General features: G+C 39.0%; 1 protein-coding gene and 1 pseudogene across 2 annotated transcripts in view; one reads left to right on the plus strand and one right to left on the minus strand.

The window, feature by feature from the left end:
- Positions 1–1,132: 1,132 nt before the first annotated feature.
- Positions 1,133–23,364, minus strand: part of LOC113685833 (uncharacterized) — a 37,935-nt gene continuing 15,703 nt past the window's right edge. For both annotated transcript variants that reach the window (XM_089202207.1, XM_089202208.1), the window contains 10 exons: positions 18,066–19,814; positions 14,786–16,682; positions 12,867–13,081; positions 11,946–12,127; positions 10,865–10,991; positions 10,198–10,326; positions 5,651–5,858; positions 3,105–4,360; positions 2,413–2,521; positions 1,133–2,194 (listed from right to left, as the gene is read on the minus strand). In XM_089202207.1, coding sequence (XP_089058333.1) covers positions 2,143–2,194; positions 2,413–2,521; positions 3,105–4,360; positions 5,651–5,858; positions 10,198–10,326; positions 10,865–10,991; positions 11,946–12,127; positions 12,867–13,081; positions 14,786–16,682; positions 18,066–19,814 — 5,924 coding nt within the window. In that variant the 3' untranslated portion in view covers positions 1,133–2,142. The remainder of the gene's footprint in view (positions 2,195–2,412; positions 2,522–3,104; positions 4,361–5,650; positions 5,859–10,197; positions 10,327–10,864; positions 10,992–11,945; positions 12,128–12,866; positions 13,082–14,785; positions 16,683–18,065; positions 19,815–23,364) is intronic.
- On the plus strand, positions 21,419–22,563 carry LOC149048588 (uncharacterized; annotated as a pseudogene).

Consider the following 23,364-nt stretch of genomic DNA (forward strand, 5'->3'; position numbering starts at 1 on the left):
CGTTTTTTGTTTGTTTATTCAAAAAAGGGAAATGTAACGATGTCACAATAGCCTCTACGGGCTTGCGCTGCACAATGAGAACTGATAACCCAGATGCATGTACACGTGTTTTGTTATGTATCTTTGCAATGGTCAACTTTCGATCAGATTACATTATTGTGTTATCTAGCTGTATTATTTAGTCCACCTATTGATTTCCTGATTACGTTACATCCAATTTTGGGAATCTTTTCTGAGGGACATATTTTGGCCAGAGAATTTGTCTAAGGTATCTTCTATTCGTCATGGAAGACGACAAGAAATGATTTCTCGACCTATCTACTGCAGGAAAAAGCAAAAGAACAGGAAGCAGATTATTGTGTATGATACAGGCCTAGTGGTTAATTCCTCTTTTCCCCATCTTGAGGCCTCTTCAGATAGCAAAGTATAGGACCCAACTCAGAAGGATCCATTTGGTTTACTCCAGTTGATTAAATTCATATAGACGGAGAAACCGCGGATGAGGCTTATCAGGATACAGACCTTTTCCTTCATATGGTTGATGGAAAGGCAAAACGGAAACAAAAGACAATAATAGATATTATGATCAAGTTCAAGGGCAGCCAAGTGTCACTAGGCTTCCATGGTGTGACTTTGTTGTTTATCGCTCAGGGCCCAGTTGTTCGAAGGCCGATTAGCGCTAACCCAGGGTTAGATTTTAATCTGGGTTTCTTTATTCCTTTACTCTAAAGCCTTTCTGGGAAAATTTTCAGACGGAGAAATAAAAGCATCAAATAGTCATACTCTAGACAAAAAGAATTCGACTGAATTTTCTTTTAAAGCTTTTAGATCTGAAATCGGATTTCACACTAACCTTGGGTTATCTTAACCCAACTTTGAACAACCCAGCCCAGGTTCACACAATATTAATGTTCAGCGGATGTACTCTGAGTAGACATACTGGGAGGATAACCTTTTTCCAAAGGTAACAAAATGTTATTTTGATCATACTTTGGCCTTTTTAGAAAAATTATGAATGAACAGCTACATGTAAGGGGGGGGGGGGGGGGCCTCTACATAGAATCTACAGGGAAATATTTACTGCCCTTTGTCCACTGGTAAAGGGAAAGAGATTGTCCAGACACGAAGCTTATTTGGCATGTATAAAATTCTTTCATTTATACTTCAAGAAACCTTGATGTATTACATGTGATACAAATGAGATTCTAAAGTTATTGCTTCCCATTTACCTCATAACCACTTTTGTGCCATACTATTGACATTCCTTGTGATTTTTTTCAATTAACTTTGAGTATGTGGGAGCTAAGCAAAAAAAATTTCTGTCTGGCCAGATCTTTAACACACCAAAACGTTCACATAAGTAATTAAACTAAATTGTGAACAGTATAGAAACAGTTTCTTCACACACATTAAATCTCACAGATAAATCAGGGTAAGATAATCCTAGTCTATTTTCACTAATACGAGAAATTCGTCTCCCACGGTCAGGAAAAAATTCCTGTCCCCAGGCTCTGGATTTTCTTCATCGGATTCATAGCTTGAAGCGGAAGATTCTTCAACATTTTCATGATCAGAATCAAGCAGAGAATTTGAATTGATACAAGCTTTCGTCAGTTGTTATGCATTGATTTATCATTTAAACTAATTTGACGTAGGCGTTATGGCCTTCTAACAGCACGTTTTCGTGGCGGCAATGCTCTGAAGTCATTATTTAACCATGCAGTATCTCTATTCAAATCAAATGATCAAACATAGAAGACCATAGCTTACTGAATGCTACACAACAGAGAGAGAGAAAAATGGTATAAAAAAGAACGATATCAGGATCTTGATATCTATTAAATGTTTTTTTTTCAATCCGTTATCAACTTGGAATGTACTTTGAAATTGAATTTAATGATTTGCAGAACATATGTTAAAAAATCGAATGACGCACCAAAGGTACAACGGTTTTCTAAAGAAGTTATTTCATTTTTTAATTCTAATGGTAAATTTCATCTGTAGTCCTACCGCTACCACTTAACCCTTAGAATAATCCTGAGATGTTTTGAGTTTATATAAAATAATGCTGACCACTGGTTCCGCATTCCACGTACCCCGCTCCTTCTGCGCCATTCTGTTTTCATTGCATCCAGTAAATTGTTACAATTCAGATTCAGCCTTGTTTCTGTCTTTCTTCGCCATTGCATAAACACTGTTCATAAATATATATATATATATTTCGATTAGAAGACATTTTTTTAACGCTATAATCGTCTAGATCCCCTTTCGTTGTATGAAGCTATTGTCTTTACACTCAGATTTCACATTTTTAAATTTTTCTCCTTTTTTCGGATATTGCTCAATCCAACTCTTTTTCTTCTCGTGAATACCTTATTCTTAGATTAAGAAAATTAAAGCCATTACACATACCTTATTCTTCTCCTTCGGAAGCAACAAATAATGATCAGACCCAAAATAAAACCGCTTAGGAGGACGCCTATAATGCTCAGGACAATTATTTGCGTGCCTTGAGGATCATCTGAGGACAGGAAAAGAAAATGAGTCAGAAAAATTTCAGATATCTGTTGTAAAATTGGATATCTGTCTCCATAACAGAAGTAGCTCCCAAATACGTTACGTCACGAAACGATGACCAAAATATGTTTTAAATTTCTCGGTGCATAGTCAGTTTGACGCCTTAATCAATCACACTCGATGCATACGTCAAGGTAAAGGCTGAAACTTGAAGACAACCCTCACAAATACGTATCCTAAATAAGACGACTTACGTTCAGTTGAAAAGGTGCGCTCGTTCGTAAGATTTTATGATGGTAAGATGCGTGGGGTCTTGACGCTTTTAGCAGGCATTTGCGAAACAAAGGGTGATGGATTAAGGTCAAGAACAGACCCCTTTTCAGTTTTAACACTTTATTTCCCTTCATTGTGTGGTGGGAAAGTGACCATTTTCAAGATCACGGAGACGTGACTCTAAAAGAAAAGCTACCAAACAGTGTTTTGGTAAAAGAAGAAATAAAATAAAATACACTTTTCACGTAAAGATAAATGCACCAGCCAAATTCGTAACCCTGAGATGAAGGTGTTGGGCAAAAAAGCTAGCTCACCTGTCCTTTCTACGGCAGTGGGTTCATCAGGCAGATTGACGCGTAAAGTAACTGTGCATCGATCAAATTTCACTCCGTCCGTCGCACATATGGTTATGTTATAAATACATTTCTCCTCCAGCTCTTGTACGTTACGAACTGCTCCCTTTTCATCAACTTGAAACATGTTTGAGTTTGAAGAACACATTTCTGAGGATGGTCCATCGTCAATAAAGTAACCGATGTTGGCATTGGATCCATAATCGGCATCGGAAGCCGAGACATTAAAGAAGTGCTGTTCTGGTTTGGTTGACCCTATTACTATAATGTCTGGGCAATCTGTGAACACAGGGGGAGAGTTGTTTGCATCTTCCACGATAATCGTGACGTTTACACGCGATTGCCTACTCGGAATACCATGGTCACTAGCGATGACAGAAAACCTGTATTTAACTAGGGGTGCGTTCAGTTTGAGTTTGTCTAAAGTTATGATGGCTCCACTTGTAGGAATGACATGGAATAGATGTAGATGGTCGTTTTCCCGCAGGTTTTCCGCTAACGAATACGTCACGTATCCATTACAGCCACTATCGCTGTCTAGTGCTGTCAAATTCATTACCACAAATCCTATAGGAATATCATCTGAAATGGTAGTTGAAAAAAGGTTTTTCGTGAAGTACGGACTATTGTCATTGAAATCTTCGACTTGAATTGAAACGTTCGCGGTTGAATTATATTTACCGTCGGAGACCTCTACAAGAAGTTCGTAACCGCTCAGTGTCTCGTAATCTAATGATTTTTGGAGCAAAATCGTTCCGTTTGTTTCACTGATGCCGAAAGTGCCATTAATATTACCGCTAATGATTTTATAATGTATTATGGAATTCTCTGCTGAGTCCTCGTCTGTAGCAGAAACTCGAATGATCGGCGTCCCAAATGAAGCCATTTCTGAAATGTTTTTTTTATAATACTGTGGATTAAACACTGGTTGGAATTCGTTCACGTCCAATATTGTTATTAATAAGCTCATGTTTGATCGAAACTTTCCATCCGTCGCCTGGATTAGGAGTGTGAAATCACCCCTGCTTTCACGATCAAGGTTTCCGTTGACAGAGACATTTCCAGAAGAGGCATCAATAACGAAGTTTTCCTTATACTCCCCTGACAGCAGAGTATACTTTATTCTCGAATTGTTCCCAGAATCTTTATCAATCGCTTTCACTTGATATATGAAAGTTCCATTTGCTACATTTTCCTCGACAGAAATGTTCACAGTCCTATTAGCGAGATTAAAATTGAAATGTTACTTTACAACTTTTCGGAAAACGCTGGAAAAAAACCTGTAATGCAATAAAATTTATGTTAGATTTTAATTATACAATAAATGGGTGAAAACTTGAAATCTTTGTCATCTCCTCAGCGCGTGACGTTTCTTTAAATGACCAGCTTATTATCAACTTTAAAAGTGTTAGAGACCTACATTTTAAGGTCAGATAAAATAAAGGCCAAACAGTGACAAAAATATCGGAACTAAACGACGGCCAATTCTATCTATGCCTAAGCAAGTAATATAATTTAACCGCGCGTTAAAATTCCGACTAAAAATTCGCGCCCTAGGAGCGAATATCTCGCAAGGTGATTGCGTGATAAAAAGAAAGGATTAATTCGACGTGATCTGTAAAAACCCAAAACATGGTAAATAACCTCCCAAATATATGCAAAATGTGGCCAAAACAGATACCGAAAGTCAGCTTGAGGAAAGGATGAAATCGCATAAAAAGTTCAAATGAAATAAATACCTTTAAAACCTCAAGATAGGAGCCAAATATAAGCAACATATAACCATGTGGCAGCCAAATGGATACCTGATAATCAACTTAAAGGCATGAATTCAAATCGCACATGCAGCGCGACAAAATATTGCCATATTTATTGTTGGGCCTGCTGTCATTGTCGATTTTAAGACTTTGAAGCCCTTTTCTTGCCAATTGAGTATTCTCACACAAATTTCCTCTTCGTGTGTAAGTTCTACACGGGTGTATTTTGATTAAGAATGGAGCAAAAAGAAGGAAAAACCTCGATGATTTTTGCCTTCGGTCCAACAAATATTTCAATGTGAATAGTTGGGACTATTGTCAACATCAATTTCAAGACTTTGAAGCCCTTTACTCTCCAAATCTTGCGCAAATTTCCTCTTCGTTTGGAGGGTCTACACGAATGTATTTTGATCAAAGATGAAACAAAAAGAAAGCCTCAAGGCAGACCCTATTTTGAATAATTTTGATTACTCCCTGCACCCTGGCAAAATTTTCGGCCTTTGTACCACCCCCCTCCCCCAAATATTTGAACAGAAGACAATAGCATGACTTTTAGTAGAGAAGCAAATCTACAAGGGGAGGCATGAGATAGCAGGTTTAATCCGGGTTTTAATGTCTGAACTAATTGTTGAACAAATGAAGAAATAGAGTGAGTGTGTGAGTGAATTTTTCCTCCATACTTAAACCTCATAATATGACAAACGCTACACCATGAGGTAAAAATCAACGAGCCATGTCACAATACCTCACCTGTTAAGGAATATCGGTGTATTATCGTTATCATCCAAAATATGAATTGTCACTTCGACTTCAGTTGATTTCTTCGTGTCCTGATTGGTAGCCTTAAGTGTCAGGTGAAACAGGTTTATGGCCTCGTGATCTAATGGAATTTGATTTCTTAGACTGAATCTGTCCTGTGCTACCTCAGGGAATAGTACAAACGTACCCTTCGTGTTTCCTGGATAATATAAGAAAGTAGAAATATAGGTTGAGTTTTGTACCGAAAAGAATCATAACAGCTATCATTTGCCATCTTTAAACAAGAAATGAAATTGAAGAAACTTAGTTTTAAGACTCAAGTTAGCTAGGGCTCTAGTTGGAAAATTTTTACTAGATTTACATGGAAATAGCAGATTTCAGAACTGACCGAAGAGAGAAACATGTCAACTGACGGTAATTGCGTAAGAACCAAACTTTATCAATGGGTTTTGCACTAGGGCCTCGCACTTGTAACCTGGAAGCCAATACTTCATTCTAATTTCTTTGATTTTGTAATTCAAGTAGGGTATCATTAAATTCATATGTCACGAACAGTTTCTCATCTTCTCTTCTTTGCTCGCGTAAAAAGGAGGAGAAGTTTTAATTAGACAGTGGATCAACCGTAAACATTATGACTGCTGAGACGGTGACAAGGCTTTGTGGGCACAACAGCTTCAACGAATTAGAGAAAACCACAGTGACTCTTGTAATGTAAAACCAGTCAGAAGTTAAACCTTTGGGCAAGAAAAGACTGAAGCTAGTTAGCCCAAAGAAAGATAAAAGGTACAGCATTGAGTTCCTTATTGTTAGTGGCGCATGCAGTGAACATCTTTGATTTCTAACTGTCAACAAACAGAATATCCATGGAGGGGACGGATGGCGTGAGGAGTGAAGGTCCTAAGGTGGAAGACTGCATGTCGCAGTACAAGGATGCGTTCACTGAAGAATGCAAACTGGATGGACAACTCCACCTGGAAATCGACCAGAATGTCCAACCAGTCCAGCTAACTACACGGAGAGTGCCAATCGTCTTCAGAGAACCTCTAAAACAAGAATTGGACAGACTGTCAGATATTTCATTGATTCGAAAGGTCGATTCACCGACTGAGTGGATTTCAGCAGTGGTGATCACAACGAAGAAGAATGGCCAAGTCAGACTGTGCATTGACCCAAAACCCTTAAATGAAGCCCTACGCAGAAATCGTTACCCTTTACCCACAATAGATGATGTACTGCCTCTCCTATCAAAGGCCCGTGTGTTCACATTACTTGATGCGAAAAATGGGTTCTGGCACGTACGGTTGGATATTATTGATATTACACTTGAAGGGTTACCAGGGCAAAAAGCTATAGCAGACAACACGGATGAAGGAGCCCTTGAAGGTCATGACCGAAACCTTGGGAGGTGTTCAACCGCTGTAGACAGAAAGGTATCAAGTTGAATTCAGAGAAGATGCAAGTAAGGCAGAAACAATTCAGCTCCATGGGGCCACATTCATTCTTCAGAGGGTCTTGGCGCTGATCCAAACAAGTTGAAAGCCATCAACAAAATGCCGTCCCCTACTGATAGGGCAGATGTCCAGAGAGTACTAGGCATGGTAAATTACGTACAGAAGTTTGCACCCAATCTAGCAGATTTGGCAAAACCACTGAGAGAACTTGTCAAGAAGCAAAATGAGTTTGTATGGGAGGAAGGAGTTCATGGCAAGTGCTTAGAGCAAGTAAAGCAAGTATTAACCCTAGCGCCAGTGCTCAAGTTCTTCGATCCTCAAAAGAAGACGATACTTCAATGCGATACCTCCATGAGTGGTTTAGGGGCCTGTCTGCTACAAGAGGGGCACCCTGTCGCTTATGCCTCTAGGGCCCACACTCCTACGGAAACTAACTATGCCCAGATCGAGAAGGAGTTATTACCAATTGCCTTCGGGGTTGAGCGTTTAAGGGCTACGTCTATGGTAGAAAGACTTTTATCGACACTGACCACAAACCCCTAGAATCCATTATGAAGAAGATGCGTCTGTATAAATTTGACTCAGTGAAGTCTCATACAGAAAGGGCACTGAAATGCACATGGAAGATCCCCTCAGCCGAGCCTTCCTTCCCTGTGCTAAACAAGTAAGTGGTGACAAAGAAGCAGTATGGAGTGTCACTGACATGAGTTCACCAACAGAAATTGAGCCTGAGAATGTAGATATGATTGTGTTTGTTCCCATTTGACAACTAACTCCCTTAGAAATTAAGAGTGCCATGGAAGTTGATGCAGAGCTTCAGGCATTAGCCACTATGATCAAACAAGGCTGGCCAGAGAGCAAGCCATACGTACCACTCAAGTTGCAGGAATACTTTCCTTTCAGAGGAGAGTTGTCCATACAGCAAGGTGTCGTGTTCGAGGGTGAGCGAATAATGGTACCATCTACCCTAACGCAATCCATGATAGACAAAGTAGGTGCTGGTCACCTGGGCGTTCAGGGGCGTCTTAGGAGAGCTAGAAAAGCCTTCTACTGGCCAGGCATTTACAAGAAAATTACAGAGTTCATCTCAAGGTGCAGCATTTGAAACAGCTACAAACAAGAACAGCAGAGAACCTCTAGTTTTTTAAGAAATACCGACAAGACCATTGCAAAGCATTTCAGCCGATACGTTTGACGACTACCTGTTTACCACTGACCGTTACTCTAATTTCTTCGAGTTAGATATGCTGACATCTAGACTACCAGAAGGGTTATTGACAACCTAATGCCGCTCCTTGCAAGATATGGGCTTCCGAACCATATTACCACAGACAATGGACCAAAGTTTGACTGTCATGAGTTTTAGAAGTTTGCAGCGGAGTACCAGTTTGAACACATTAAAACTTCGCCATGATATCTGCTGTCCAACGGCAAGGCGAAGAATAGTGTTAAAACTGCAAAACATCGATGCTAGCCATGACCCTCACATGTCTTTACTGAACTTTAGGAACACCCCAGAAGGAATGGACGGCACTCCCGCACAACGTCTCTTTTCGCGCAGAACTCGCACTTCCCTGCCTATGGCTAGTCATCTGCTTCAGCCAAAAATTATTTCTGATGTCAAGCTCAAATTAAAACAAAGGAATCTTAAGCAATCCATCTACGAGGACAGAGGAACTAAGTAGCTGCCACCACTCAAAGTCTGATATGTGGTACTGGCAAGTTAGTAGTCAGGTAGAGGTACGTTCCTATATAGTGTGCACAGAAGATGGTACACTAGGGCCCAAATGGTTCTCATCTTTACAAAGTTCCTGAGAACTTCTAAGGGATGCCAGACGAAGATAGAGTGCAGTCAAAGGTCGATACTCAGATTCGACTACCCGCTAGGAGACCCTCTAAGGGGATACCCCAGCTACGAACTGAATCCTCAGCATTGCAGATGCCTGCTGCCTCGCAGCCAGGTTCCAGGTAGTTTTGCCAAGTGTTCCCGTTCTCGAATCAACCAAAAATAATGGAGTTGTTAAATCTTCAGAGTTCCTGCAGCCAGATCCTCAGCCCGCTCCACCAAGCGTTCTCACACCTGTTTCCACTAAGGAGGCCTACTAAGGAGGCTGAGGGAACAATCTTGAACAGTGAACATTTTTAGTCAGTGTTCATCCGTTTCAAGTTATATTTACATTTTCAGTTTCCTGTTATTGTGTTCTTTGTAACGATGTCACAATAGCCTCTACGAGCTTGCGCAGTACAACGAGAACTGATATCCCAGATGCAAGCACACGTGTTATGCTATGTATCTTTGCAATGATCAACTTACAGTTCGATTGAAATTGTTGTGTTATCTGATTACGTTACAATGGCTACGTCTCAGTAGTTAATACCGCTTAAAAATGTTAATATTATGTAGGATGCCGAAACGCAGGATGTCTTGAAACCTCTATTTGCAGATTTGAAATGTGATTTCAAACGTCACGAAGACTCAGGCTTGTTGATTATTGCTTTCTAGCGTTAGTTTAGATAAAGGTTAGGAAAGGAAAACTAGGGAGTGTTTGTGGTGAACAATCCATGTTCAAATTATTCTAATATCACCTCAGTGATATTAGGAGCCATACGAAAAAACACTAATATTAACATCCGCAGATCTCCTCTTTGGCTTGGCTTGGTACCCACATTAGATCACATTCAATCTTGTGGAGCTAGAATTTCGTTTAAAAAAGTAGAATAAATTTACTTTGAAAAGTTGTGGATCAACGCGATTTTACCAACTTGTGATTCATTTTTTTTTTTTTTCGGAAACAGTTCTGGACCCAAACAATAAAAAGCCGTTTTATGATTTTTGTTTGGTTCATCTCTGTTAAAAGTGAGGAGAATCAATTTACGAAAAAAGGAAGAAAAGAATCGGGTGACTAGGCTTAATCAGCTGAAAATTTAGTAATATCAAATCCCCGACACATTTCTGTTGATGCACCTCCTAATTTGACTGAATTTTGAAAAATTGTTTGAGGTAAACTTTTTAAAGTTACCCGCTCAGTCCTGAAGGTATGCAACAACCTTGTAGGTAAGAGGATATTTGCCGTTTTCTTTACCAACCTTTAACTATGACGAGAGAGACAATAGCAGCAATGCGTTCCTTGTCCAAAGCACTAAAAGGAAGCTCAAATGAAGCATTTTTATTTTCTGTGGCATTAAATTCTCTGGTCTCAAACTGTGGAGTGGTGTCTACAGCAAAATAGATAAAATTAGTAAAAATGAATGAAGGAAACAAATTGTTCCGATCTACTGTGTTGGAAAACTTTTCAGTGTTGCAGATCCCTTTTGTTCACCTAAAAATAACACTTTGGCTAACTGTGGTCGAGAGGATTTTTAAGGAACTCAGTGTTGCTGCCTGAGTGAGATAAAATGATGATGTTTACTCAATATTTGTGAACATCATGCAACCCTATAATTTTTAACATGAGGTGGTATAAAGAACCTCCTTTGAAGCAGGTGCTTGAAAGAAGGGTATCTAAAGATTGAGGGTTTAGATATAAACTATCAGGGCCTTGAATAAGATTGCACACAGCACAGTTTTGAGAAAACTCTTCTAAGTACAAGGATTTTGTATATTCATCACGATCGGTACTAGTATTTTAAAAGGCATCAATTTTCTGTACAAATGTGATTAGCAACATATTACAGCTATGTTACAGCGGCAACAACGACAAGCAAAATAGAGTGTACATGATTTTCGATTAAGGCTATTTTACATTGATATTACCGAACACATCAAGGTCAGCTTGTGTTGAGTACACCTTGATGCCGTCATATTCCGCCAGACAGACATATTGACCCGTGTGTGATACTTGCACGTTAATAAGAGACAGGTCATGAGATGGTGCAAAAGGCTAAAAATTGTTACAGAAAAGACAGGAAAGAAAAAATTAAAAATTGGTAAGAAATTAGTATTGGAGTATATTTCGTGTAACTTACTTCAATGAGTATCACGACGTTTCGACTGCAGACTGATCCTTTTTTCAGACATCTTACTACAACCAACTACAAACGGAATACATATTCAAAACGCGCTATCCACCACCCCACCATAGCAATCATGATACTTTATTAGGTGAGGTGTGACCAATCTACCTTATCGCCTCAAGAGTCTCGCAGTACGCAGTCGAAACGTCGCGATCCGTATCGCGAAGTTAAAACATCACGAGAAAAACAAAACAAACCAAAAACAATCCACCTCATAACTGGAGTATCAACCAAACGAATCATGCAACTTTTTCATCATTACCAGGAATGAAGTCGTGATTATAAATTGAACATAACGCGCGCTGTCATTGGTTGAAAAAGCATGCTCTATCTTAAAATGTTCAGAGAAAAGCGCCCCGTGATTGGTCAGAACGAGTTCATTATATTTCCATACAGCACGCGCCTTACGTCACACGAGTGCACCGTTGAGATATAATGCACGTAGCCTATGTCATCGGTACGAGTGCACGCAATTCACGATACATTTTATAAAAGAAATTTTAAAAAATGTTCCTCGAGCATTGTTAAGTTATATAAGTGCTTATATAACTCAATAGTGCACTTGAGAGTTTTTTATTTCTTTAATAATGAACTCGTGACCAATCATGGTGCGCGCATTTCTCTGAACATTATGTAAAACAGAACAGAGCACAGTCAATGCTGCTCTATTTGTTTAACATTGTATTTCATTTTTTAATATTTGTAAAAGGAATAAAGAACCTTTTTTGTTTTATTGATATTAAAACTCTTACGTAAAAGGTCTTAGATTAATTCAATGCTTTTTACACTTTCTTGTCAATTCTCTGTTTCATTACATGTACCTGGTTATTCTTTAGCCATTGATAAGACACATTTCCCTCAGCTACCGCATCACATCTCCATGAAACGTTTAATCCTAGATCGCCGCCGAGACTAGTGTACGCCGGTGGATGACGTATTATACGTGGGCCTTTGTCAAACTGAATAATGTTGTTTCCTATTGTCTTGTACTGCCTTGTCTCCTCTAAAAATATATATAGGGATTTTAAAAAAGATATGTGCTTATTGCATTCAAAAAATCTTCCAAACTGAGATTTTCAAGTGTTTTATCGTAATATTCATACACAGCGTCCTTGTAGGAAAGGTTAAACTTTAACTACAAGTTGATAGCTTTTCTTAGTTAGAAAAACTTACTTTGTTTTGTTTTTTTGAGGATTCTAAGTTTTTTATCTGAGTAGGAAACCCATAAAAACTAAAGTCTTATACTACTACTGCTGCTGCTACTACTATTACTACTACATAAACTACTACTACTGCTACATGGTTACTGATAATACTACTTCTACTATTGTTGCTACTACTACTACTGCTTCTATTATTATTGCTTCTACTATTACTACTGCTACTACTGTTACTTATTACTACTTCTACTACAGCTAATGATAATAATATTAAGACAGTTCTTCAATTGCAATCGTGGCTAATTAGTAGTACGTAGTAAGCACTTTTTTAATCACGAGTGAAGTTCAAAGAAATCTTTTCAAACAGTTTTTGAACTTCTAAACAATAACGAATTGATGTTTTCATTCCACACGAGAATGGTAACTGATGTCTGTGAAAAGGTCGAAGAATAATGTTCAGGAACAAAACTTGAAGCAAATCCATTGCAAATCATGAATTTAAGTTAGACATAAGACGACCCTTTTTCCAACTTTGGGAAGCGGGTCACATTTAAAATAAAACGACGAGATATGCTGTCTTACCTAATAGTACCACGCTAAATGTGCCTCCATTGGTTACTTCAAAATCACCCTCGCCACTGCTTCTAATCATCAAATACAACGTCTGCCACTGCTCAAGGTAAGCGGTAGCAGATAAACTTAGGATCACTGACAAGCCATCAGTCACACTTTTGGTAGCTTTTAATCCATTGGTATTCATCGCGTCCCCATTGACGGTAAGTAGAAGTTCCATAATTCTTGAATGAAAAGAAAAGAATGCAGAACAGTTTTATTCTTTTTTCTCACTACCGTGAGGGTAGAAATTTTGGATTAATTTATGTTCATAGGCATTAGGTTGACGTGACCTACAAAGCTAGAGGAGGACCCAATTTTTCCACTGAAGGAGAATTTCTTATCGGAAGCTATCGTTTCCATAAGCTGCTTGTTCATCTGATGGACTCATTTGATGAAGTTTGTAGTTCTATTGATAATGACACAGTTTGCCAGCAATCGACATGTTGTTCTCTCTCCAATCGTCTGCTTTGATCACAAATGGCAATAAAATTGCCAGTCTGTTTACAATTTGAAATAGTAATATCTTACAAATGCAAGTTGACCGCCATCAAAAAGACATCCAAACCTGGCACCGGAGTGAGTATAGAGAACACCCAAAGTCATTCCACGTCGTTTAACCATTCCCTTTTTAAAACCAGTTGTAAGTACAAGCTAGCATGCTTTTACGAGGATTTATTTGGCAAGCGTACATCATTTTTAAAAGAGAGGCCGAAACGAAACTAAATTTCTAAATGTTCATGACCGGACATATTTCGACCTATAATGAAAAAGATCAGTTTGTCAGTTTGAAATCTTGGCCCTCAATTATGCTCAGCCGCCTAAGTCACGACATCTTACACAGAAACCTTCGTTTGGATCCATCCATACGAAAACGATATGCCAGCGTTTTTATACAATCGACTCTGGGGGAAATAGTTTCAAAACGTCATAAACGCTGTCTACCAGAAAATGAAAGACGCGAACGGAGATTAATAACAATTAACGCTATCAAAGATACCCAGCGACAAGTACACAAGGCCTTCAAAAATCGTGCAATGTCCAATCTACGGCGGCGAAAGGGTAAACTGTACTGCTCGAAAACGATCGTGTTGAAAAAGCCTGTGGCAATGATATTTTCCATAAGTTTTACATATTGCCTATCTGTTATACATCATACGCTGAATTAAATTCTCTATATCTATAAAGATAAAGAGAGAGAAATAAAGTTTTTGCGGAAGTAAAACGTATTTATAAAGATATAGCAGCACCATGGGTGAATTACACATGCGTTAAAAAAGGTCTGCTAAGAGCCGAAAATGTCTCAGTTGATAGCTTTTTGTTTTTTAGTCGAGGGTTGAGGATTCGACGTCGAGAATCAAAAGTAGCTCTAAAAATCATTAGAAAATGTAATTTTCCTAAGCTTCCTTTGAATCGTCTTTTCACCAGTCTCTGGGGTCTGTTTTCGCCCCATACCCATTTTCAGTATGATTTCAAGACCATGGCCAATAGAGTTTTGTCACGATGTGAATTTGAATCCATTTCCTGCTAAAGAAGGACGTTTGTTTTAAATATTCTATCGGCTTAATCCTTGTATTTGCTGACTGCATTTTCTACGCTTTTGTTCGTTGCGATAGTTGTTTACTAAAGTAGTTAAAAATGAAGGAAACTACGAATAGTTGATGTGCCACAGTAACACGCCACCCCAAACTCCATGTCATTCCTGATTTTTCAGTGGGATCATTTGCCTTTTTTTCCTCTGAGACCATTTTCGGTCCCGCATCATTTGCGTTTCAATTTGTGGATCATTTGCACCCCATCTTCTTTCGCAGCTGCTTTAAAGAAATGCACACGGAAAATCTTACTCCTCGAAAGCACACTATAGAAAATTAGTGGAAAGATCAAATTACCTTGTTTGATTTGATAAATGTGACGTCTTCACGACAACTGTGGTAGCCAGGAAGTAAATACCCGGTAGTTCAGCAACAAATATTCCTTTTATGAAATCTGAGTTTGAAGACTTGCACTTTTCATCAAAGTTTTCCCAATCTCCGATAGCTTTCCACCATGTTCCACTGATGTAATGGCTTGTTTTCGATCGCAGTGTTAAGCAGGAGTATTTGTCATTTGAAGTTACCAATGCAGCAAACATTGTGGTGTTTGTTACAAGTAATGATTGCGAATCGGAGTAAACAGAAGCAGCCATCGTTTCAGATTCATTCAGACGAGCAACGACAGCAGCACTATATGACACAATAGCGTCTCCTTCGGAGTGTGCTAAAACAGATAAAACACTGCGATTTGACAATCCTCTAGCATCAAACTTCACTCCAAAGAGGCTTCTTTCGCCTGCTTTTATCTGCAAATTAATTGAGAGAATATATAGCCCACTTTCCATCACGTAAAGTTTATCTACGGAGTATCCACCACGAGTTCTCCACTGAGTTAACTCTTGCCATCCTGTAGAACTTGACCAGTCGGAGATGTGCTTTAGTTGAACAGTTGTGTTAGCTTGACCTCGAAATTCAACGGATATCGTGACTCCTATTAGAGACGATATCTCAGTTTTAGGCTGAAGACAGACTGAAATTATTTCGTTCTTTTCTAAGTCAATCAGTCCAACGAACCCAAAGGTGTAGTTTCTTTTCCTCCAAGTGTCATAAATTTTAACGAGACACCCTGCAGACTTTTGACTTCCAACACACGCAGTGACATTTGCAGTGAGGTTTCCATTTAGAGTGAACAAGAGAGATATCAAGTAAGTACCTTTCACAGGTGCAGTGAAGTTTCCTTTATCATTCGGTGATGTCGGATTTGGTTTGTATATGTCGCCATTTATGTAGGCCAGTTGGCCTCCACCCCTTGACATAAATCCTGTAACTGAGCATCCCGGGAACACTTTTTTATTATTGCCATCCTCGAGAATTTGATGAAAACCTGGAGTTTGACGACGCGGAAGAAAACGCACTATCGAAAACCACGAATCTTTTATGGTGGCGAAAGGAGATCTTTTCTTAGATTTTATGCATGGGCTAATGTTCTGTCCTTTTCTCAGGAATATCACTCCAAATGCACTAATGACAAATTTGCCACTCTTCTGCACGTCACTGAGTTTCGACGCCGAGATGCCATTATGAGCAATTATCCCATTGATACAAACTCCACTATCAAAAGCCTTGTCACCCTCATAATCTTCTATAATTAAAACGCTCTGCAGAAAATATAAGCCACTGTTCTTGATATTTATTGAAGTGGAAGGCGTTATCTTGTACTTTTTAGAAACTGACGGCACAGATTTCCAGTCGGCGACTTCCTTATATCCCGTCCGCCCAAATGCGTCATAGATTGCGGTTGCCAAAAATCCGGCAGTGTAATCACTTTCCCATCGAGAAACTAAAACGACGGAAAAACTACTGTTTGGCAGTACTTTACACGAGAAACTGTTTTGGCCAAGTAAGTCGATAAATGTTGAAACTTTCTGATTTGGATAAAGGTGTACTGTACTGGATAGCGTCAGCGTGCTGACAAAGGCACCACTTTTTGAATTTATAGAATTTGACTGAAAGGTTGTTACATTAATGGACTGTCCGTCTGCTACAAAGGCCATTCTGATTTGAGATAATCCTGAGTGAAGTATTAACATTATTGCACTGATGAGGTAAAGACCATCTTCTTTAGCCTTGAACCTGCCTGTAGCTGAGTCAAATCGAGAATTTCTCAGGAAAAAAGGGTCAGACACTTGTTGGATGAGTTTCCATTCGCCAATTTCCCCGCCAGTGAAAATTTCGCTGGCTTCCTCTTGTTTAACTAAAGAGAGAGGATGAACAATGTCAACCGGGTATTCGTGTTTACATAGTGAAAAGAGTAGGTTTGAGGAATAGATGGAGATTCCCCACTTTCTCTAAATAAAGTTGTTACTTACTTACTTACTTATTTACTTACTATCAGTCGAAAGGTTCGAGAAAAAATATTTAAGATTTGAACTCATGAATGACATGAATTTAGGTGATAAAATAAATGCAAAGTACTAGTAAAACAAATCTTCGAGAACTAAAACCTAAACAAAACTTCCCGTTGAGAACTCTAAGCAAGGTCAAGGACAAAACCCAAACACGATTAGTGATGACGATCATCGAACGAGAATTAGGCCTACTTTAACAGTCAAAGGCACATAACTCAAAGGGTAAAAATAAATGTATTGTCTTGAATCTTGAAGCACATAGCAAACCAAGACTCACACAAGGATTTCATGATAATCTAACTGGCCTAAATAATTCCCAAACATTTAACCAGAACAGTTCAAGTTTAGTAGTTCCCATACGTTAAAATTATCAATTATCCTTTGAAATCGAGGTGACCAGTAGTAAGATGTGCCTTTATTCAAATGTTCCGCGACTATTAGCGATATTGAGAGAGGGAACATACCAAAAGAAATTTCCTGTCAACCTCTTACAGATAGTTAGTTTCAAAAAGTTATAGCGAATCCAAAGTAGTTAGTAGTAACAGGGAAATAAAAACTACATTGATCCTAAGCATGACAAGATCTTGACGATGGTAAGACCCGAGTCAAGGATTAGATAAGGGCTTTTAATATTCTGCCTTGTTGTCTGTCAGTGCCACCTCCGATTGCGTTAGCGATTGCCCAACTGCCATAGCTTTAATCGTCTTCTCTGGGCCGTATACCGCTCAGAAATTTGTTTAATTTCATCGTTCAAAAAAGTTACATACGAAATTTCTCTCCATCGGCAAAGCAGACTGCTGAGTGAATTACTCGAATTGGAGAAAAATTGCAGGTGCAAACACTATAAAGATTACATGCATTTCCGATGATCATCATGGAAACATTATTTTATTTCGAAACTGCACCTTCCCTGATATGAAAAATGTTCTTACCAGTAAAGTGTTTTAGACCAAATTTTGTTACACTCTTTGTGGTTTTTGGAGCAGCCTAAATATCCAATGCAAGTTAATACTACCAATTTTGTTTCATGCCTCAGGATCACCAATCATCCGCCACATACATGACAACGCGAACTAATCAGATGCCTTCAATCAGGAAGATTACTGAGTGTTTATAAGGTAGAATGTAGTAAAGGAAGGTGATGTGATGTAACGCATGTAAATGTAATCACTGTGATGTATGTTGTAAATCAGGCGCGTGTAGATACATACAGGTATAATTAGCCTTACCTGCTAAGATTCCTGGGGTAGCAAGAGAATCTGCTCCAATTAACACCACTGAAAAGCCTGTTTCAATAGAAACGTTCCAGGATGACGATGCTGTAGTTTTGACGTACACCGAGACATTTTGACCTTTTCTAAGTTCTATGGAACCAGCCACATTAAGGGTGACCAGTCTTTTAGGATTTTCATCTAATGCGTAAAGTCCATTTCTGGGATCTAAAGAGTCGTCGATAGCAATTATAGCTGACAAATACCCCTTGCCTTCACCTGCAAAAATTACATTGCAGGACACAAAGTACGATCCATCTTGATGTGGCCGATAAACTCCTTTGGTTGGAAAGAATGCATTGTCGAAGGAGAACAACCCAGGAACACTGTTAGTTTTCCATTCGGTAATTTTCGTCCATTCTGGGAAATTCAGAGGAATGGCTTCTGTAAGTGAAGCTGCAACACCTGGCCAGTCGTAGGGAACAGCAGAAACACAAAACAGTCCATCCACCATATCGCTTTCACGAGAATCGCCATAAACGTAAACACTTAATGAATCACCTTTGTTAAGCGAAACAAGACCGCTGACAATTAATGACCTGAGACTTGAAGAGAATGAATATGCTGCCAATAGTCCGCTGTTACCAGATGAAGGCTCAGTGACTGAGACAAGCAATCGTAAGTCACTCTGACTTTCTGTTGAGGCATTTATATTCATGACAGCTACCACAATGAACACTCCACTAGTGTCCGGCATGAACTTGCTATGATTGTTTTTCAGAATCGTCTCTAGGGATGGAAAGTTCCTTTTTGAATAGTTAACGATCCAGTTTTGTACCTTATTCCATCCAGGACTCATTTGCAATTGATTGTGGGAAGGTAAACTGGCGGAGAATTGCCGATTAGTCTCCATTTGTCGATCAAGAAAAAGGCCTGAAAAACTAGTGCCTGTTAAGACTACAGGGAGTCCCTCATCGGTACACTCAATCCTCATCTCAACACAATCTCCGCGTGTCAAGTTAAACATTCCGGACACACTAGTGGAATATCTATTTGTTCCGGACGAGTACCTCTTCACCAAAGTAGTATTTGAGTTTAAAACAATACTTACATCCACGCTCGTCGATTGGGTTTTGGATTCGAGGTTTATGTTTGATGTAAATTTGTGAATTCCATCAACAATTGAGCAATATAGTCCAACAGAAGGTGAAGTGCCGCTCTGCATCACAAATAAACCTTTGGATCCACTGGTTCTCCAGTAGTTAAGCCGGCTGGTGGTGTGAGGCTCAATAACTTGGTCACGTGATAATACAGCGTGAAAACCTGGGACAGAACCTATTCGTGACATCTTCATCACTGAAAAGGTGCTGTCAGACAACAGGATTCCCGCTGAGCCACTAAGGTAGCAAGCTATGACGTCGTTCTCATAAAGAAGCAAAAATCCAGACATACTTACGGTTTCTGTTGACGTGGTCTTTCCAACAAAACCTTCGAATCCGTTTTTTTTTTCAAACTCGTCATTAATTACCAGACTTGCTTTTAAGATGCCAGTAGTTACATTTGTCAGTTGTAAATTTAGTGCAATAAAGTATATTCCCTGTTCGGGTGTAACAAATCTGTCCTGATATATTTTTCCTCCTGCGGCATCGCCCGCAAAGAAGCCCTTCCGTTTCTCCGTAGCCCATGGTTTGACAAGATTCCAGCCGGCCTCAGGCATGTGAGACATTGCGTTCTCGAGATAGCTTGAAACTCCGGCCTCTAAAAATGCTTTGAAAAAAGGAAAAGTATTAATGACCGACGGCATCATAGAAAAAAGTATTGTTACAAACCAAATCGCATAATATAAGTCCTACACTGAAATAAGAAAAAAAACAATAAAACATTCCTCACCATAGAACTGAGAGATGGCAATGGAGAGATTAAATTACCCCTAACAAGAAAGGAACAGCCTCTTGCAGTAAGCTTACAGTTGTAATAAGTATTTCATAGCTCATTTGAAAAACCCAAATGTGGCCTATGAGGTAAAAAACTATCCGTATTTTCAAGTATTGTGATGTATCTTCAGGTTCCCAATGTAAAATCAGCAGTGACCTTTTCAAACAGTGGTTCTTTAGGGTTATCCTCGTGTTTAATAAGCTGAGGCCTTCGTGAGTGATATAAAATATTACTTAGTTCTTCTTTTGTACTAACAAATCACAGCACGGTATTTGATCCCTGAGAGACCAAAGAATAATAGAGCTCTCACCTCACAACAACTGGCACTTATTGATCGTTAATGTAGTTATGATGACATCATCCTTTAATAATTTATGCATAAGTATGAGTCTAAGAGGGAAATTGTGATCCATGCGGGAGTGTTTTTAGAAAATGCGCATGTGTGGTAAATGTAAATCTGTTTTAAAACATTTATTATGTTTTATACATCAAAAACCTCACAATTTTCAATTTAGGGAAAAGTTTCTATGTAGCTCTTCCTCCGCCTTCCTCTCCTCCTTCTCACACTTCTCCTCCTCATCATAGGTTTAAGCCATCGGCTTAAACCGACTCCATAGGTTTAAGCCAAAGGTTTAAACCAACTACTCCTCCTTCTCAATAATACAATTCTCCTCCTCAGGGGTTTTTTCGGTCAAGCCAGAGATCTCCATCATGGTAAAAATTGTGACAGATAAACGGATAAAAGAATGTTGTTCACTGACCTATGTTCATTTGTTGCATTACCTCCACGTAATAAACCACGAACGAAAGACATGGAAGATATGGTAACAGAACCACCTGCCATGGAGGATGTGGTAATAAAACTGCTTGCCATAGAGGAAGAGACAAGAGTTAGGCAGGAGAGCATTATTGAAACTATTACGAGAAAAACAATGACAGTTTGCATGAACGTTACTTAAGGACGCGAGAGAGTCACCTGGCCTATTGTAAACAATATTACCAAAAGGAAAAAGGACACATAAGGAATACTGCAAAGACTATTACCTCCAAAAAAAAAAGACGCTATCGTTAATAAACAAAAAGATTACAACCAATAAAATAGAGATAGCCTTTCAAAAAAAAAAAACCAGAGAATATCCAGAGCAAAATCATCGTGAAAGGATGAAAGCCTATTGTCAAAAGAATCGAGATCACATTTGTGAATGGATGACAGACATCGCCAAAGGAATCAAGATCGCCTCTGCTTATGGATGCGAGACCAAAGCCGGAGGAAACGAGAAAAAACTCTCCTCCAGCTCAAAGTGAATGAGAGGAAGAGGCACTCACACTTTCATTACTTTCTGCATGTAACAAGGTAGTGCACTGTGCTTCTTTTATTCACTAAAGCTCTGTAAGGAGTGAGTTGATAATGTCACACCTTCGTCACTGTTAGACACCATTCAGCCGTTCAGACAACTGAAACCATTACGAGGAATATTCATGTTTGAACCCAAGGGATAACGAAAGCCATGAGACGTCTCCAACAGTGAACTTCCCTCAATCTCTAGCGAAAGATTCTGAAATCTTCAGCCAAATGAGACCTATTCTATGCGAGAGAATAGAAATAAGTGATGCTTTCCGATTCAAGACACCTTGAAGCATTTTAGTAATGGGACCCTCTGGGTGTGGCAAGACTTGTTTAAGCAAGTCGTTAGTCTTGGACCATTTAGACGAATTGTTTGTAAACCCTGCGAACGTGATTCATTACTGCTATGGCGCATTGCAAGATGGTTTTCGTGAGATGCAAGAAGAAGGTTTTAAGTTTCACGAAAGCGTACCTGAACAAGGACAGTTGAAAAAATTGTTCCCTAAAGAAGGTGGTTTTCTGGCCTTGGATGTTCTGATGACCGAAGGAGGGAACAATAAAGAAGTGCTGGATCGTTTTACCAAACATTCCATCATCACAACGTCACCGTCATCGATTTGTTTCAAGACATGTTTCCACAACGCAAATATGCTAAAAGTATTTCAAGGAATGCCCATTACGTGATCCCTCTCAAGCACCCTCAAGAATTTATTATTGTAAGCATTTCCTATGTAGTGGCAAGATATTATGGAAGTGTACCTGAAAGTTAATCAACGCCCCCATAGATATCTGACCTTAGATTTATATCCTGCCAGTAATGACATTCGGCGCATGTTCAGTCACATTTTGACACACGAAGGATGTATACGATTGTATCAGAACAACCACCGCCACGCACACATCGTACGAGAAACTTTTGTTTTATTGAATGACCATCATGACCGATAGTTCGCACGACAAAGATATCTTTGGTAACCCAATCGAGGACTATGACAAAAAAAGGCAGGAGAAGAGGAAGACAGCCATGATGCGTTGGAGAATGATAATGGTGGTGACTCCGAGACAAAAGACGTACAGATGGGTAATTATGATGATGCTGACGAAGACCACGGCAATGATGACAACTATGCTGATGTTAATCCATGGGTAGAATTGACTGATCAAGAGCAAGAATCTTTGAGTGAACTCTTCGATGAACAAGTTCAACTCCATCGACTACAGGGAAAGTCCGATTAGTTCTCCGAGAATGCTGCTTTCAATTCCATCTTACTTGGAGCTAGACCTATATTAAGAAGGATATACTTGCAACGTCTGAGGTGGAATAATCGTATTAAACGAGATGAAATACACAGACAAGTCATGCAAACTGTCTGATCCTTTATGAATGAGGACAATGCGGATTTTGACGAGGCGTTAAAGTCAGCCATTGAGAGAAGAAACTTCCTATTAAATCGACTTTTCAAAAAAGACCCCTCTTGGATGAATCTGAAGAAGAAAAGGAAGAAGAGGAGGAAGTAAAACAGAAGGAAGAACTTTGAATGAAAAAGGATGTTTTACTTTTTGAAGAAATGGTCGAACTTGTAACTTTTATTTCTGGTTTGATAAAAAAAAAAGTTGAAATTTGAGAGCGACGAGGTCACCTTCATAATTTAGTCATGTTATATTTGGGGAATAGAGGTGCGCAAGTGTGGGCAGGTTCGTTTGTTGTACTTTCCGAGATCTGTGTTTTTCAGTTATGTTCATGTTTTTTTTTTCTACCAAAAAACCTTTGCTTCTGAATATTAAGAGATTTCAACAGCCTCAATACACGCAACTACACCCTGTTGATTTGAACTGTATGAACAAAGAATCTAAACATATTCAATAGCTTCCAACCTCCTAACGCCCACTAGAGAAGAATGTGCCTTTCATGTCACACATTAAGAGCATGATATTGTCGATTCTTAGTTGCAAGCGTTGGCCCCTTAGAACCGGAAATTTTATATATATATATAACAACTTTATTTAAATAATAACATATAACATATTATTATTAAA

The sequence above is a fragment of the Pocillopora damicornis genome, chromosome 3 (genome assembly GCF_964200805.1).
Source record: "Pocillopora damicornis chromosome 3, jaPocDami1.2, whole genome shotgun sequence".
In the NCBI taxonomy this organism is placed as follows: Eukaryota; Metazoa; Cnidaria; class Anthozoa; order Scleractinia; family Pocilloporidae; genus Pocillopora; species Pocillopora damicornis.